Source organism: Mastigoproctus giganteus, chromosome 7 (genome assembly GCF_048544385.1).
Source record: "Mastigoproctus giganteus isolate SK-2022 chromosome 7, ASM4854438v1, whole genome shotgun sequence".
NCBI lineage: Eukaryota > Metazoa > Arthropoda > Arachnida > Uropygi > Thelyphonidae > Mastigoproctus > Mastigoproctus giganteus.
In genome coordinates, this window is record NC_143581.1 from 227,483,794 (window position 1) to 227,496,299 (window position 12,506).

The 12,506-nt window shown below is 36.3% G+C and overlaps 1 protein-coding gene across 1 annotated transcript; it reads right to left on the bottom strand.

The window, feature by feature from the left end:
• Positions 1–567: 567 nt before the first annotated feature.
• Positions 568–2,133, bottom strand: LOC150083754 (uncharacterized). Its single transcript, XM_090377458.1, has one exon. It carries the CDS (start codon positions 2,066–2,068, stop codon positions 938–940), a length of 1,131 nt encoding a protein of 376 aa, XP_090233584.1. The 5' UTR covers positions 2,069–2,133; the 3' UTR covers positions 568–937.
• Positions 2,134–12,506: the final 10,373 nt, after the last annotated feature.

The following is a 12,506-nucleotide window of genomic DNA, read 5'->3' on the forward strand; positions in this document are numbered from 1 at the left end:
TCTTTATTTTCTCCATATGTTATGCTGTTTATTATATACAAGTCTTCTACCAGGAATAATTCCATGTCATGATGGTGTCTGATTTTCTTGATAATCCTGTATGAGTTTTTATATTATATTAAACAATTTTTTAATATATTATATTAATTCCTCTTGTTTAATCATCGCTTTTCACAATATGTGAGAAAACCAGTCCTTTCAAAGTATGGCTGCAAAAAGTATTATTCTAATGCAGACATAACAATTTGGTAGAAATAAAGTGACACTTACTGCATTTGAAAGCTGATTCAGTGCTGGCAAAGTAAAGATCCATAAATATGTTAATTCAAGGGAAAACATGTAGATCGTGTTCTGTGGATAGGGGAATAACATTGATTATTCAATGTTATACAGATTCAAAATTATACAGAAATATCAGAATTGTAGATTGTCCAGGTAATGGCAACCATACAGAACAGATTCTTTTTCACACAACACTACAAAATAATTTTTAGGTTCACTATAGGATATGATTATAAATAATTTTATTTATTCCCCCAACTATCCATTGAAGAAAAGTCCCCGCCATTACTAATGTATTTATAGATTTTTAATTGCATTCACAAATGTTGATAAATACAGTATTATTTCTTTCTAATCAAATCTTTCATTTTTTATTTGTGTTTGGTAGTATAAAGGATGAAGCCACAGAAAATGAAGGTTTGATGTACCAATAATCTTTACAACATGAATAGTGTGATTCACACTGTAAAGCACATATATTAAAAGTGTGGATCTCGTATTCTGTCAGCGCCTCGATCAGTGGAATCTCTGAAATCTGTTATGAAGACTACTGCAAGCCTGCTCTGTAGTAAGTTTGAAAACGTGTGAACTCAAGAATGAATTGTACATCCTTCAAAACTGAAATTATTAATGAAAATGGTTCTAAGAAAAGAGTTTAGCTTAATGGTTTGTCACTAGTTTGATTTGCTACCTGAGCACACACTTCAGCAATAAAAGATTTCTTTGTATGAACTGTTCTGTGTAGTATGAGAGCTGAAAGCTGCGCACATCCTTTACCACAAATTTCGCACTCATAAGGCTTCTCGTGTTGAGTTTTCTTGTGTGTTCGGAGATGTTCTGGACGTTTATATGATTTTCCACAAATTTCACAAGTAAAAGGTTTTTCATTAGAGTGAGTTATCTTATGTTCTTTAAACTGGTGTGCTCTTGGAAACAGCTTTCCACAAATTTCACATGTATAAACATTTTCCATGGTATGAATCCTTTTGTGTGCTTTGAGATATGCTAATTGCTTATAAGAATTACCGCATATTTCACATGTAAAAGGCTTCTCATTGGTATGAACACTACCATGGTCTTTAAGATGGCATGACTCTGCAAATAACTTACCGCAAATATCGCAAACAAAAGGAGTCTCATTAGTGTGAACTCGTTTATGTGCACTTAGACGACTTGGCCGTGAAAATGATTTTCCACAAGTATCACAAGTAAAACGAGTCCCTTGATTGTGAGTTCTTCTATGTTCTTTCAGAGAACCTGACACTGTAAATGATTTTCCACAAGTTTCACAGATAAATGGTTTCTCCTTTGTATGAGTTCTTCTGTGTACAGTAAGGTGAGGCAACTGTGAAAATAACTTCCCACAAAAATCACAAATAAAAGGAGTCTCATTAGTGTGAAGTCTTTTGTGCACTTTGAGATATGATGCTTGTTTATAAGATTTCCCACAAGTGTCACAAGTAAAAGGTTTCTCATTGCTGTGAATCCGCATGTGTTCTTTACGGTGATATGCTTGAGAGAATATCTTTCCACATATTTCACAAACAAAAGGCACTTCTAGTATGTGAGCCCTTCTATGTGCTTCAAGATATCTAGATTGTTTATATGACTTCCCACAAGTTTCGCAAGTAAAAGGTTTCTCATTTGCATGAATTACTGTATGTTCTTTAAGATCAGTTGAGTGTGAAAATAACTTTTCAGAACTTTCTGATGAATCAGTCTCATTAGTGTCGATGTTGTCTTCATCTTCTTCTCCATTTCCAATTACAGGAGGTATATCCATCATTATCTTTTATATAAAAAAGGAATTAAATCTTTGTCCTCAAAGAAATCTTTGTGAAATATTTTGCATTAAACAGTGCATAAGTGACAGAATTCTCATGTTGATGCATTTTCTTGCTTCATTTTATGCATGGTGATAATTTTCCATTTCATGCCTGGTAAGAAAAAAAGAACACTTTAATTTCTCAAATTGCAAATAACATATACTGTAGTTAAATTCAATAAGAATATTTCTTAAATAACACAAATAAATATACAAATGTCCTTCCAAAATACTGAACCCAGTGGTGCCAAGTATGGTAATAATTCCTGAAATCTGGGAATTCTGAGGATCTGATGTTGAGATTGGAAAATTATTTGCAATTAATTATCATAAATCTTAATTTACATAATCAATATGAGCAATCAATCACAGAAACAACTAATTTTCTTTACAATAATTTATATAAATTGTTAATTAGTAATAAACATTCTAACCGTTATGGTAATTAATACAGCACAAGAAGTTTCACATAAACTTACACCTGATTCTGAATAGTTAGAGCTATGGCTATTTGCATTTTAAAAAGCAGCAATGGTGTTTTTAATGGTAAAATATAATGAAAAAAAAAAAAAAAGTAAGAATAAGCAAATGTGTATGTAGTATGAATAAATATTTCATTAAGTATGTGTCTGCATATTCTTATTTATTTTTTACCCTTTGTGAATTTTGGCCCACTATTGGGAATTTGAACACTCAATCGAGAAAAATTTATTGAAAAGAGCTAGCATTATTGATTGAACTTCTGTCATATGAAGAGAGCTGCACACAATTGTCCCACGTACATATGACATAATAAAGCCAAAGCAATAAAAATACATATGTATTTCACTGCATATATTGCTATTATTATTATATATTATTATGAATTGAACTATGCACTTTTTCTTTCTTTCTTTTTTTTTTTTTTTTTGCATCTGTCACTTGAGGGCTCTATCATCTTGTACATTTCATATATTTCCTTCGTATTTTGTTTTGGTTTGCAATGAGTTCTCTTTCTGCTTTTTCCCTTTGTTCCTCTGTTGAGTCAACTGTAAATCACATGCCCATTACGTGTATCCTCCAGTATATATATTCCTTTTCAGCTTTAATCTCAAATTTATTCTAAATTTACAAAAAAAAAATATTTTGATCCTTTGTTTTACCTTTATTTCTTGGTACCTGCTTTTTCATCAGAAACAGACTTTATATTGTTGTCTTTCATGCAATCTTGGTGGGCGACTTGATAATGATACTAGGGTTGTGCGTTAAATAGAACAGTATACTGTCCTATAGGACAGTATATGTTTCTATTTTTATTTGTATACTGTGATTTCTTTCATTCCTTTACTTTTTTTTATATACTTCTTTGCTCTTTTTCTGTATCTCTTTGTTCTAACTCATATTTCTTGTCTTATATTCTTTATGGTTGTTAGGTTCTTTTTGGCTATCAGTAGCCCAAGTCCACAAAATGCTCTTAAATGTTTTGTTATTTTCTTCCTTTTATATTCAAAGGTTTGTGTTTATGTTTATATATATATATAAACTTTTATGTTTATATATATATTTTCTATATATATAAACATTTATTATTTACATACTGTATTAGTCATGCCAAATTATTCAGTTTTTAGTAAACCAAGAACAGAATTTCGTTTTTCTTTATACAATTCATAAGAGCAGTACAAGACACTGAATACCTGAATGAACTTGCTGCTCTGTTCCACTTCAATGGTCATCACTTTATCAAACAAACTGGAGTCTTCGGTCATCCCTTTTATCATGTGCTGTTAGCTCCATTCCACTTGCTCCTACATCATTACCATTTGTTGTCCCAGCTCAATCAGATCCTCACCGGCCAGTACAATATCTCCCCCCAGGGCCAGATTTAAACATAAGCTGAACAAGCTATAGCTTAGGGGTCTCATATTACAAGGAGCCTCGCTCCACCATAAAAATTCTTTTTTTAATATTGTCACAGTGAACTGGTGAAGGGCCTCATACATGTTATAGCTTAGGGCCACAACAAGTTTAAATCCGGCCCTGTCTCTACCCAAATGTCCAGTTTACTGAGGCCAATCTCACATGACAGTTCCACAATCTGTAACTGAATTTCAGCAACACTGGAAAATTGCTGCAATATTGTCTGTTGACTTCTTAATGTTGCATCCTATCCAGAATTTCCAACCTGACAGCTGGTCCTCACCATCTATCTGTCTTAATGATTAGTTTTTGAGTGGTCTACTTAAGATAATAAGCTTTGAATGTTGCATTTGCCACATGGCCCATTGGTTGCAAAAGAGATGCCATATTTGTTGGCAAGAAAACAATTTGCACATTGTCATCCAGTCTTTGATGTAATTATTAACAGGACGGTCAGGCACACAGAGATTTTGTCCCTTACAACACTTCTTGATGCAGGCTGAGAAAAAGCGAAATTTTGGAAAATTTAGAATTTAAAATTAAAAATTCTATAATGAAATAACAAACTCTTGATTTTTTAAGCAGTCCTTATGTGCTGTAATGTAATAACTAGATCGTATGTATAGCTTAGCTTAGCTTAATTTTCAGCACTCACCTCATAGTAATCCGCTTAGCTGGTGGAGAGTTTTACCACATACATAGTGGTTATAGGATTCTAATGAATTACAGGGATTATGGGTTTGAAATAACAAACCTAAATGGAGAATGCCTGTATATAGTTTTGACTGTCAACGAAGAAAATTTTTTTTTGTTTTGAATTTGTAATGAATGAAGGAGTAGAAGGGTATTCTAACACTGCTCTGAGTGAAATTACAGATATGTTAAAACACAGATATAGATTAAAAGCATGGAACAAAATTTAGGGCATGAAAGAACACTACATTGTGGCATTTTATTACACTGTACAATAAACTGTAAAGAAAGTGGTAAGCATATACAGCACTTCCTTATGTAGAAGATCATAAAACCAGATCCAAAACATAACACTTTTACTAAAGTTATGTGTACACAGGAGGCTTGGATCATGTAACTGGACCAATGCTTGTTGCCTATGTAGCATTGCAAATTGGTTTTTCTGCAAACAATATCTCAATACAGAAGCACATTTGCTATCAAAAATTTACAATCTTAAAAGTTTACTTTTAAGAACGCAAAAAGAGTAAAGACAAAAACAACTCCTGGTGAATTCTGTGAACTGATTTGTCTGATGAAGATGAACAATTCTTACTTTTTGAAAAGATGCGCAATGTATATTTGTATGAAAATAAATATGTGATTACAATAAAATTTTCAAAATTTTAGAGGCATACCTATAAAATCACTCCCATGAATGATTTATGACTACCACAATAAGGCATCCCATGATGCCTTATTGTGGTAGGAGTGTTTGCGGATGCCAAAGCTGAGAACTGTGCCATCAGGAGTATATACTATCGCAGTCATCCATGATGGACAGATCAAAGCTAACACCAGACTAAATCAATCCAAAATCTGCCAACTCACACTGGACCAGCGTAGCAGATTATGGTCCATCCTTCAACGTGGCTTCACAAAAAAAATAAACAGCTCTCATTCCCCAAAGGCCTGTGAGCTACTACCTACAGCAGCAGATGCCAGCTCAACAGCAGAGGGTGCTAAGAATCAGCAGGCTTGATCAGGTTGCCTTTGGACTTTACACATGGGAACACTTAACATCCAGTCTATGAGTAGAGACTCATGCCTAGAAGCAGTGGCATATCCAGATATCATTGTAAGGGGGTGGGGGCATGGTGACCAGGTTTTTGATAAACCTAGGAACACTTATACGCACATAGATAATGTTCGATTGATTATCCTTATTTGAATATTAGGAAAGCATGTGAATAACAATACGTATTAATCACAAAAAATTACAATAATATATTATTGCCAAACATTTATCAAAAGAACCCACAGAGCAAACAAGGTTATGAAATACGTAAGAACCTTATAAAAGGAAAGAATAATAGAAGTATGTGCAGAGACGGATTTATCATGAAGCTAATAAAGCTTAAGCTTCAGGGCCCATTCAAGGCCCTGGGAGGAGTCCTAGCAATATGCTCACACGGTCATATGTTTTTGTAAAATTTGCAAAAGTACGATATTTTAACCACAATCGGTTAAGACCACTGTCTCCTTCCACTCCAACTTCCCCTCATGTCAGGTGGTGTTGGAGTGGCCACTAACTTAAAGAAAAAGAATACAAAGAAATTTTGCATTCTTTTTTCTTAAAGGCCCCCCCCCCCCCCCCAGAAAGCCTGGATCCACCACTGCACAGCTATGAAAAATGCTATGCTGCCTTCTGCCTTTGCACCTTCTGTATCACCAATTTTCTTGAATGGCAATACTCTCTAATGCTGAAAACTAAAGCACTCTTTGGCTTCGCTGTGTTTTGTTTCTATTGCGATGCCTTTCAATATCATTTAATTTGGATGTCAACATGCACTTACAATATTTGCAAAATCATTTTAAATAATCACCATCTAATTTGCTGAACCAGTTCTTATATTTAGCATCTTTGAGCCGTTGATCATGAAAGTGTTGAATATAATTTTTGATCATTTTCAAAGGGCAAAATTACACATTATAGTTTAATACAAAGATTCACAAGCAAAAAAAAAAAAAGGTAACCACTCAAAGTAACTGGATCATCACAAACAAAAAAGGGCAAGTTTTCAACACTGTTAAGCCTATTCAGAGCAGTGGTTTGCATGCGGAAACAATTTAAGTTACTGCATCTATGTTTCGGGGAGTATACTCCAGTAATTTGAAGTGAACCAGCAGCATAAAGCAACCCCTCTACATTAAGAAAGTTATACCGCAGAAAGTTAAATTTCAAAGAAAGCAAGCTTGTCAGCCAAAAAAAAAAAAAAAAAAAGGGTGTGTGTGTGTTGTATAATATACAACACACACACCCTTCTCATTTCACAGATCCACTCACTCCAAATGTCTGTCTAGTTCTACCTTGAATCTGTTTAAGCTATCAACTTTTACAACGATAGATGAAAGTTTGTTCCAGCAATCAACCACCCACTGACTAAAGGCAAACTTCCACACATCTATCGCACAACTGTCTTTCCTCAATTTGAATTTATGCCCTCTCAGGCAATTATTCTGAGCAAGAGGAAGAATCCCATCAGCACAGAGCATGCTCAAACCATTCAAAGCTTTATACAACTCAATCAGATCACCTCGCAGGTGCCTAGTCTCTAGACACTGTAATTTGAAAAATTTATGCCTTTCTTCATAAAAGCAACCTATTCCATTCACTAATCTTGTTGCCCTTCTCTGTACTCGTTCCAACAGCTCTACATCCTTTTTAAAATGAGGCCTCCAGACCTGTATACAGTACTCCAGGTGTGGCCTGACCAATGCCTTAATCAAGGGGATAATCACCTCCTTATCCCTGCTAGAAAAATTCCTGTGTAACATTGACAAGACACCATGAGCTACTCTTGCAGTGTCTTGTCAACGATACACCGTCTACACTGCTCAGAAAACTTCATATCTGCTAGAAAAATTCCTGTGTAACATTGACAAGACACCATGAGCTACTCTTGCAGCTCGTCTGCACTGCTCAGAGAACTTCATATCTGCCTGCACAATTACCCCACAGGTCCTTTTCATTCTCCACTACTGTCAGTGTAGTACCGCAGAGTTGATACGTTGCTCTGGGGTTACTGTTTCCCGTATGTAGTACTTTACATTTGTCAATGTTAAACTTCATTTGCCACCTCTCAGCCCATCTGTTCAACCTTTCCAGATCCTGTTGCAGCAGCATAGCGTCAGTGGTGTCCTTAACCTTATGGCAAACCAAACAGACTCAGCATTGGATTGTCCACCAACATCGATTGGATGCACTTCCTTAGATTTTATGTATTTCTCTGTAACTAACAGCATAACCCCTCCTCAATTCCTGTCCTGTCTATCCTTTCTGTACACATTGTACCCCCCCCAAATTCCAATTCTGCACTGCTTATGTCTAAAACCATGGCTCTGATATCCCAACGATATCTGCCTTTGATGTCTTAACTAGCACTTCCAAGTCAAGTCACTTCATGTTCTGAGTGCTTGGTGGAAATTCATATTATAATATCTTTCTCTGATCTGTAAATGATCCAGCAACAAATTTTCAAAAAAAAAAAAAAAAAAATTACTAACATCAGAGTAATAAAATTGCAACTCCTTCTGTCAAATAGTACCAAAATGCAAAGAACAGTAAAAGAAAAAAATAAAATAAATCTACAGCAAGGAGTAACATATATTAGTATCACAAACTATATGTTTGAGTTGCCGACATCTTGGACCATTCATAATTTGTGAATGGTCCATCATGTAAAAACGTGAAAATTGGAATAATAAAATTACTTATTGCAGAATCACTACGAAGTTGGCATTGCATTGTGCAAAGCAAATCTATGCATACTTCTCTATTCATTGGTGTGAGAACACTGAGAGAAAAAGGGGGAAAAAAGTGCAGAAAAGAAAAATAACTTTTTGAAATTCATATTATGTTTCTCTAATCTGTATATGGTCCGAGTCCAGGAAAGTTTATCGCATAAACAATTTATAGCCTACTAATGATTGCTAGCATATTTTATCGCCAGGCAATACATATAATTTATATAAATTTATTGTTCATTTTAAATTGAAAATAAGGTTTTTCTATAGGTGTTATTTAAGAATTAAGTGCAGCTAAAAATGGAAGTTATATGCTAAGTATACATTTCCTAGAAATACATACCATTGGAGGTGTTTTAATTTAATTGCCTCTTATTTTCCAAAATTGGAATTAGGTAGGTATCTACTTAATCCCTTTAACTAAGTAGCATGTTTTAGGGGAGTGGGGGTAGGGCATGCCAATTTGGGAGGTACTTATGTTTATATTTTAATTTCCCAGATATTGACTGGAATTTGGGGGCTGGTTACTCACACACTAGCAGAGCTTTCGTGGATTTATTGGATGATTGTTTTCTACATCAGCATGTTCGGGAGGCAACTAGAGGGAGTAATACTCTTGATTTGATTATCAGCAGTGATTCTTCATGCATTAAGAATCTGCAGATAAATGAACCACTAGGTGGCAGTGATCACAGTGTGCTGAGGTGGGATTTACTCAAAGAGGTAACTACCATTAGGGGTAAAGGGATGGGTTATTGCTTCCGTAAAGGCGACTACAATGGACTGAGACAGTATTTAAATTCTATACAGTGGGACCAACTGATGATGTTACCAACAGCAAATTCAAAATGGGAAGCATTCAAAGAACTTATCTTGGAAGCTACTAGGCTTTACATACCAACTAAGAAATATTGTTTAAGGTTTAGGCCAAAATGGATGTCAGATGAACTAATGAGGCATATGGCAGAGAAGAAAAATGCATGGGATACATACAAATTAACACATGACACAGAAGCCTATGATAGATACAAGCTGATATGCAACCAAGTTACAAAGGAGGTTAGGCAGGCGAAGGCAGATTACGAGAAATCCTTAGCAAGGGATGCAAAGAAAAACAGCAAAGAGTTCTTTACTTATGTAAACTCTAGAAGGAAGGGGATGAATCAGATTGGTCCACTTGATATTGATGGGTCAAGTGTTGATGATCTTGCTCAGGTAGCCAACAAACTAAATGAATATTTTGCATCGACATTCACACATGAGGAGTTATTCAGCGAGGGGAATGGCAGAGGTGTATTCAACTCTAGCAGTAAGCTACAGAATCTTGAAATAACTGGGAGTAAAGTGGAGGAGAAACTGTTGAAGATAAACAGAAGAAAGGCACCCGGGGTGGATGGGATCTATCCAGTTATATTAAAGGAGGCAGCAAAGGAAGTAAGCAAACCCTTAGCCATAATTATGAGAGCTTCCTTGGACTCAGGGGAGGTACCCATAGACTGGAAATGTGCAAATGTGACCCCAATTCACAAAGGAGGAGGATCAAAGGCTGAGACAAGTAATTATAGACCTGTGAGCTTAACTTCTGTTCCAGGAAAATTAATGGAGGCACTGGTTAAAGAAGCACTGCAGGATCATTTAGACAAGACTTCAGTTATAGCTCAGACACAGCATGGTTTTGTTAAGGGGAAGTCTTGCCTGACCAACTTGATTGGATACTATGATGCAGTCACAAAAGAACTGGATGCAGGGAATAACTTTGATATTATATACTTGGATCTTAGAAAGGCTTTTGATACTGTTGCACATGGAAGACTGCTACACAAATTGGAGCAGTGTGACATTGGAGGCAAATTGCTGCTATGGATAAAGGGGTGGTTGAGGGGGAGAAGGCAGAGAGTGGTAATCAATGGACACTGCTCATCGTGGACTGATGTTATTAGTGGAGTCCCTCAGGGCTCAGTGTTGGGTCCATTATTGTTTTCTGTATTTATAAATGATATTGATGATGGTATATCCGGCTTAATGTCCAAGTTTGCAGACGATACAAAGGTTGGCAGGGTTGTCAAGGACACTATGCTGCTGCAACAGGATCTGGAAAGGTTGAGCAGATGGGCTGAGAGGTGGCAAATGAAGTTTAACATTGACAAATGTAAAGTACTACACATGGGAAACAGCAACCCCAGAGCAACGTATCAACTCTGTGGTACTACACTGACAGTGGTAGAGAATGAAAGGGACTTAGGGGAGGTTGTGCAGGCAGATATGAAGTTCTCTGAGCAGTGCAGACGGGCTGCAAGAGTAGCTCATGGAGTATTGTCAATGATATACAGGAATTTTTCCAGCAGGGATAAGGAGGTGATTATTCCATTGTATAAGGCGATGGTCAGGCCACACCTAGAGTACTGTATACAGGTCTGGAGGCCTCATTTCAAGAAGGATGTAGAGCTGCTGGAACGAGTTCAGAGAAGGGCAACAAGATTAGTGAATGGAACGAAGGGGTGCTCTTACGAAGAAAGGCTTAAGTTTTGCAAATTAGTGTCTGGAGACTAGGCACCAGCGAGGTGATTTGATAGAGGTGTATAAAGCCTTGAATGGTTTAAGCATGCTCAATGCTGATGGGATTCTTCCTCTAGCTCAGAAAAATCACCTGAGAGGGCATAAATTCAAATTGAGGAAAGACAGATGTAGGATAGACGTGCGGAAATTTGCCTTTAGCCAGCGTGTGGTTGGTTGGTGGAACAGACTTCCATCCCTTGTGGTGGAGGTTGATAGCCTAAATAAGTTTAAGGCTCAGCTGGACAGGTATTTTGAACGAACAGAGGGGTGAAGTGGAAGTGGGCTTTTTTTTTTTTTTTTTTTTTTTTTTGGCTGATGCTGCATAAGCTTGCTTTCTTGCATCAAATGCCTCTACTAATGCTAATAATCTCTTACAATCACAACATTTTCTTATTTTGAGTTTATTTTTCATCCTTTTGAGTTTGTGAATGCATCATGTCGGTGGAATTGTCAAAACATTGGACTAGATCTGTCCAATCATTTTCGTGTGCTGCAAGACCTTCCTGACATATATATTTCAACCGATAATGACAAAGTTATTGCGATTATTGTAGATACTGCTTATGCCCTCCTAATGTAAGACAAGAAAAACCAACCAGAATATCAAAAGAAACGATTGCCATGATGAAAAAATTATGAGAAATGAAGCAAAGTGGTAACATAAGAAACAAGGTAGAATATGTAGAAATGTGCAAGACCATAAGAAAGTGCATAAAAGAAGAAATGCACAAGTTCAACACTGATCTCAGACTACTAGAAGAAAAGAAAACAAAATGAAAAATGGCTAAACTCAAGGGTCCAATGTTTCCTTTGAAACTTGAGGATAGGCCCAACAACAAAAACCCAAAAACAAATACTAAAGCGATGGAAGAATTTTATTCAAATCTTTATAAGATAAAGGACAACTGTATCCAACACCAGATGCAGAAGCCATTCCAGAAATTTTCATAGAAGATGCGATTAAATCAATGAAAATGGGTAAAGCAGCAGGACCGGATAAAGTCACTGTTGAAAAAAAGCCATGAATTAGGGTTGAATTTGAAAACCCAGACAGGATAGGAGTTAGTATATGATGAGAGCCTTGTCGATCAATTCAGCCATGGAAAGTTTGTGCAAGGCTCAAGGGGTAGAATTTTTTTCAGCCTGGTCTGTACTTGTTAACAGGAGAGACTGCTTCTACAGGGATGGGATACACTTAAATAGAAAGGGTGCAAGAATGTTTGCTGATGCTATCGAGGCAGTGTTAGGTGGGTCGGAAAACTGCTAGCTTGGGGGGGATACAAGGACTAATAGATTAACAGTAGCCACTGGCAGAGATGAAAGTGATTCTTGCACTGCTTCTATTGGAATGAGCAGCAGCCTGGAAAACAAGATGCAGGGTACTTCTGAGATTGCTGGGAGTCATTGCAGTACAAGTAAACACATGGGTTGTGTTAGGGTAGTTAAGAATAGGAACAGGTGCATG